The sequence below is a fragment of the Mus musculus genome, chromosome 2 (genome assembly GCF_000001635.26).
Source record: "Mus musculus strain C57BL/6J chromosome 2, GRCm38.p6 C57BL/6J".
NCBI lineage: Eukaryota > Metazoa > Chordata > Mammalia > Rodentia > Muridae > Mus > Mus musculus.
In genome coordinates this window covers 37,066,192-37,073,185 of record NC_000068.7, presented here as the reverse complement: position 1 = coordinate 37,073,185, position 6,994 = coordinate 37,066,192, and the positions used below count along the sequence as shown (strand labels likewise).

General features: G+C 37.9%; 1 protein-coding gene across 1 annotated transcript; it reads right to left on the bottom strand.

The window, feature by feature from the left end:
* Positions 1–3,925: 3,925 nt before the first annotated feature.
* Positions 3,926–4,879, bottom strand: Olfr360 (olfactory receptor 360). Its single transcript, NM_146622.1, has one exon. It carries the CDS (start codon positions 4,877–4,879, stop codon positions 3,926–3,928), a length of 954 nt encoding a protein of 317 aa, NP_666833.1.
* Positions 4,880–6,994: the final 2,115 nt, after the last annotated feature.

The following is a 6,994-nucleotide window of genomic DNA, read 5'->3' as shown; positions in this document are numbered from 1 at the left end:
TATTTCACCAAAGAATTCCTACAGCATATATACAACTTCAGCAAAGTGGCTGGATGTAAAATTAACTCAAAGAAATCAATCAGTAGCCCTCCTTTATACAATGATAAATAGGCTGAAAAGAAATAAAGAAAACAATTCCCCTCACAATCATCACAAATAATATAAAATATATTGGTTTTACTATAACCAAGCAAGTTAAAGATCCGTGTGACAAGAATATCAAGATCCCGAAGAAAGAAATCAAAGACGACCTCAGAAGATGGAAAGATCTCTCACATTCATGGAAAGGTAGAATTAAGAGAGTGAAAATGTCCATCTTACCAAAGGCAATCTACAGAGTCAAAGCAATTACCATCAATATTCCAACACAGTTTTTACAGATATTGAAACTGCAATTCTCAATTTAATATGGAAAAAACAAAATATCTAGCATAGTCAAAACAATTTTGAACAATAAAAGAGCTTCTGGAAGAATCACTTTCCCTGATCCCAATCTGAACAACAGAACAACAGTGATAAAAACTGCATGGCATTGGTACAGAAACAGATAAGTAGATCAATAGAATAGAACTGAAGTCCCAGAAATAAGCCCACATACCTATGGATATTTGTTTTTGACAAAGTAGACAAAACTATACAATGGAAAAGAGAAAGAATTTTTAACAAGTGATGATGGTCTAACAGTCCTCATATAGGCAAGTTGATCCATATGCATCACCCTGCACAAAGATCAAGTCAAAGTGGATCAAGAACTGCAACCTAATATACTGATTCTAATAGGAGTGAAAGTGGGAAATATCCCTGAGTGTATTGACACCAGAGAAAATTTTCTGAACAGAACACAAATAGCTCAGACTGTAAGATCTACAATGGGTAGTGGGACCTCTTTACATCGAAAAGCTTCTGTAAGGCAAAGGACACTGTCAATAGGACAAAATGGCAGCCTACATATTGTGAAAAGATCTTCACTAACCCTACATCTGATAGATGGTATATATCTAGCAAATGCTGGTGGGAAAGGGAAAACTCTTCCATTGTTAGTGGGTTTTCAAACTTGTACAACCATTTCGGAAATCAATCTGGTGTTTTCTCAGAAAACTGGAAATGGTTCTACCTGAAGTTCCAGCTATACCATTTCAAAGATGCTCCACCATATTACAAGGACAAGTGTTCCATTATATGCATCATCATCATCATTATCGTCATCATCATCATCATCACCATCATAATGATTAGCCAGAAACTGGAAGCAACCTAAATATCCTTTAGCCAAAGAATGGATACAGAAATTTTGGTTCACTTACACAACAGAATGGTATTCATATATATATATATATATATATATATATATATATATATATATATATATATATATACATATACACATCTCTCTCTCTCTCTCTCTCTCTCTCTGTGTGTGTGTGTGTGTGTGCGTGTGTGTGCGTGTGTGTGTGTGTGTGTGTGTGTGTGTGTGTGTGTAAAAACAAGTATATCATGAATTTTTTGGGCAAATGGATGGAACTAGGAAATATAATCCTGAGTTAGTTAGGTAACACAGACTCAAAGGGACATGCATTGTATGTGCTCACCTATAAGTGGATATTAGCCAAAAAGTATAGAATGGCCATGATATAACCCACAAACTGTAAGGAGTTAAACAAGAAGGAAGGCCTAAGTAAGGATGCTTCAATCCTACTAAGAAGTAGGAACAAAATAGCCATGGGAGGCAGAAGGAGGGTTCTGGGTGGGAGATGAGAAGGGGAGGGTAATAGGGAGCAGAATCAGGTATGGGAAGAGACAGGAGAGAGACCCATATGGCCAGGATAATGAATGGAAAAATGTAGCTACTTGGGTTGGTGAGTGAAGGAAACCTCTAGGAAGTCCTAGAGACTTGAGATGAGGAAGGATGCCATGACTTAATGTGGGTGACCTTAGGCAAAATGTCCAACAGTGGGATATGGAACCTGAAGAGACCTACAGGTCAGACAGGTCCCCCAGTGGAGGGATGGGGACACCAATGTCCTTTCAAAACTTTTGATCCCCAATTGCTCCTGTTTAAAAGAAATGCAGAAACAAAGATGGAGCAGATACTGAAGGAATAGCCGACCTGCCCAACTTGGGATCTATCCCATCGGCTATCCATGACACTTCACTGCCTGCCGACAGGAGCCTAGTATACCTGTCCTTTGAGTGGATCTACCCACTAGCTGATTCTGACAGATGCAGATACTCACAGCCAAGCCCTGGAATGTGGTTGGGGACCACTATGGAAGAATTAGTGGAAGGCAGAACTGAAGGAACTGAAGGGGATGGCAATCACATAGGAAGATCAACAGTGCCAGCTAACCCTGACCCCTGGGAGCTCCCAGAGGCTGAGCTACCAACAAAGATCTTACATGAATTGATATAAGACCCCCAGAACATATGTAGCAGAGGGCTGTCATGTCTGGCCTCAGTGGGAGAAGATCCACTTAATCCTGTAGAGACTTGATGCCCCAGGGTGGGGGGATATCTAGGGGTGGGGCCCCCTCTCAGAGGCAAAGGGGAGGTACGATGGGTAGAAGAATTCTGGGATGTTGGATTTGGGGGACAGCATTTTGGATGTAAATAAATGAAAAAGAAAACAAAAGGAAATAAAAATGTATGAAGTTGGAGATCTGAAGAACATTTTGACATCATACATGAAGCTCCAGTGTTTGGAGTTTGCCCTGCTGATTTTTGGTCTTCCTTTGGTCTAGTATTTCTTTATTGTGTTCCCTTTCCTCCTTTTTGGAATGGTAATATATATCTTGTGCCATTATATGTTGGAGTTATGTGATCTGCTTTTTCCATTTTGATTTTACAGGGGTTATAGTTAAGAAAGACCCCTATAGGTGAATCTTAGAAGACACTTTGAACTTTAAAACAAGTTTGAGTCTGTTCTAGACTATGAGGACTATTGAAGTTGGACTAAACACATTTTGCATTATGATATGGGTACAAGCCTATAGGGGGCAGGAAATGTGATGGTTTGAGTAAAAATAGCTCTTATAGGACCATAAGAAATGGCCTTATTAGGAGGTATGATCTTGGAATAGGTGTGCCTTTATTGGAGGAGGGGTGTGACTAGGGGGAAGGCATTGATGTCTCAGAAGTTCAGGTCTTGTCAGTGTGTCACTGTCATTTCCTGCTGCATATGGATCCAGATGTAAAATCTCAGCTACCTCTTTAGTACCATATATACCTTCATGTTGCCATGCTTCCATCTATGACAATAACAGACTAAACCAATTAGATTTTTTTTTCTTTTGTGGCAAGTTTTACTGGCCATAAAACCCAAACCTGACCACTCCTCTTAGTACTGGAGCTATAGTGAAGCTAGTTATTCAATCTCTGTTAGTAACTCATTGGATGGTACAACTGAAAGATAAAAATGGAAAAATTCAGGCACAATAGGAATTGAAAATATTCTTAGGAGTTGAGAGATTATTGAAATTGGAATATATATACATACACACAAACACACACACACACATATATATAAATTTTAGAGAGGTTTAATTTTGTGATGTCTTTAAAATTCATTATTACAAATAATAGTTTGAAAGTCACATTGACTTGTGTCTATCAGGCAGTACATGATGTCACTAAAATTATCAAATATATGTAATACAACCTGCCATGCTATGACTTTGCTTATTACCTAGTTCATATACTATACACAAAAGGCATTTAGGTTTAGTGATCTTATAATGTCTTGACAATTTTAATGAGAAAGGGATCCAGAATAATTTATTTATGAAGTAATTTTGTTCCTAATACAACCATGAGAGAGCTGACAGCAAAGATTGTTATATAGAGATACAATTCATGTCCTTTTTTAAAAGTATACTTCAGCTCTTTGAAATAGTCTCAAATTAACTCTTTGTTCCAATGAATTTATTTCTCATTCTTTGTCTGAGAGCCAGTCTGAAGTATGGAGTTTCCTAAAAAGCCTCCATAGTGCTCCTTTAACATCTTGGTTCCTAAGGCTGTAAATTAGTGGATTTAACATAGGGGAGATGAGCGTGTAGAAGATGGCAACCTGGCGATCCTGGCCTAAGTCATAGCTGGATGATGGCTTAAGGTACATTCTAGCCAAAGTGCCAAAAAGGAGCAGCACAACCAGAATGTGGGAGCTACAGGTAGACAGAGCTTTCTTCAGGGCAGCAAAGGAGTGCATGTGGGCCATGGCAATACCTATTCGAACATAAGAACCCCAAATGAAGAAGAAGGGGCTACCCACCACAGCTACACCTTCAGTGAAGATTAGCATTTCATTAAGCACTGGTCGAGTACAAGAGAGCTTCAGCAGAGGAGTGATGTCACAGAAGAAGTGAGTGACCTTGTTGCCACAGAAGGTTAAACGAGTGACTAACACACTGTACAGGAGACTGTTAAGGCTGACCACCATCCATGAGGTCAATGTTATTTGCAGACAGAGGCTATAGCTGACAATGGCAGAGTATCTTAAAGGGTCACAGATGGCAACATAGCGGTCATATGCCATTGCACCCAGCAAGTAGACTTCCATGCTGCCCACTGCCATAAAGAAAAATAATTGTGTCATGCAACGATTATAGGAAATGCTCCGATTTACAGAGAGTGTGTGCACTAGCATCTGAGGAATAGTGATGGTTGTTAAAGATATGTCAATCAAGGACAGCTGGCTGAGAAGGAAGTACATGGGGGTCTGAAGCCTGGGATCTGAACAAGCAACAAGTATTAGTAGAGTATTGCCCAAAACTGCCATCAGGTACATGATAAGGACAACTCCAAAAATAACTGGTTGTATCTCTGGCCTACTGGACAATCCCAACAACACAAACTCAGTCACTTCTGTCTTGTTTTTAGTGGCCATAAATCACGGTTTAAATCACCTGCAAAGAGGAAGGGTCACAGTTGGAAAAGAGAACAATACCAAGGCTCAAGCACATCTTATATTCTTCATCTTAAGTGAGTTAGTCATTGGAGCAGTATTCTGTCCCTAACCTTCAGCATTAAGGAACTTTGTTCTTTTGTTCTTTTGGTCATAGTGTTCCATGAAGACAACCAAAGTAAGTAAGGTTGAGAGTTAGAAGTACCTGCAATATTTCTTTTTTTAATTAGATATTTTCTTTATTTACAGTTCAAATGCTATCCCCTTTCCTAGTTTGCTCTCCGAAAATTCCCTAACCTCTAACCTCATTAATAGCTATATTTTCATGAAAACAGAATCTCCAGCATGTAGGGCTCTCAAATATTTTTATAAGTTGGGGTTTCACTATAAGTAGAACTATAAGTAAATACTAGCATGATGACTTTCTATGCTTCTGTACAAATAAAGACATTTGTTGAACTAATATACTTTGATATGGCTAAGAAATAATGGTAGAACTGATATAACTAGAAGAACATATAATTATCCCTACTGTCTTCATCTGTTAAAATTCCACTTAAATGTCATATTTGCTAGTGATTTCCCTTTTTTTGCCACTTATTGTTACATATTTCCCCCTATTTGATGCAGAATAACTAAAGCTCAGGGTAAATACAATATATCCGGGCCAGAGTCAGAATCTGTCTCTCACCTGAAAGTTAGTGACACACAGAATAAGATTTTTAAGTCCATAAGTCAGGGGTGTTTATCCCAATGCTTTAAAATGTCTTGCCTTGTAAATGTTTAGATAGCTAGTGGATGCTTACATTGTCTCAAATCACACACAGTGTCACGTTACATGGCTGCAGTTTTCTTCAGTACCTTTCACATTCCCTGGCAGGGAATTACTCGTCTAGATTTCTGTTTTTCCTCAATCGGCTCAGTTAAACTCTTTAGACCACTGGTTCTCAAATTCTGACCCTTTAATATAATTGCTCATGTTGTGTTGACCCCTCTCCCCAGACATAAAATTATTTTGGTTGATACCTCATAACTGTAATTTTGCTATTGTTATGAATTGTAATGTAAATATCTGTGTCATTTAATGGTTACAAGTCTCCTGTAAAAGAGTGATTTGACATCCCCTCAAAGGGATCATGACTCCCAGGCTAAGAGCCACTGCTTTATACTATCTTTAGTTAACAGTACATATGTATAAATCAGAAGCTATAAACATTTTTTAATCCTTATATTTTCCAGGGTTTATTATTTTGTTGTCATTTATTTCAGATTCTTTCTATGTCAGTGGATGTATCTCAGATAGTTGTATAATGATACAATTACTTTTTCAAGGAAGAAGAGCACAGATAACAAAATGGAGGTGGAGATGAACATAGAAGAGAAGACAAGAATGGAGAAATATAAACTAATTTCATTAATGAAGATAGGGTGAATAGCCATGGTCTTTAAGACCTAGGTTACTATAAGCTACCATATAAAATAAGGTACAATTTAACACTACTTAAAATAAGATCATACTGACAATAAGTTCAATTTCTTTCAAGCAAGCTAAACTATACCCTAAAAGCATAATGACAGTCTACTATTCATGGTCAGCAGTAGTAACATGCAGTAGCGATACTCTTATTGCCTGATGTCAAGGATTCTTCCCTGTACTGTTCCTAATTTTTCAGTTTCAACATTGTTCTCAGATCTTGAGCTCTATGGATGCAATCACAGGATGCTGGATTGGGGTGGTGAGGAAGAGAAGAAGAGAGAAGAGACAAGAAAAGAAGGATGCTGAGGAGAGTTATAATGAAATCCATATAAAAAGCACTAGAGTCTCTTAAGTCAATTACATGAATCTTGAAGAAGAGAAAAACAATCTGTGAAAACAGACACATAGCATCTGGTTCCTTGTTCCTAGCTGGTGCTTTGAAAGTAACTCGGGCTGTGGAGGAGAAAATGGTCTTGTGTTAACTTTTTTTATCCTTCTTTCTACTTTGACTAAAGGACCAATGGGCATGTTGCATCTCTTTACTGCATTGCTACTATATAAATAAGGATCTCTTGGTTTTTTATTGATCTGAATTTGATTTATAGTCTACTTACCCTTTT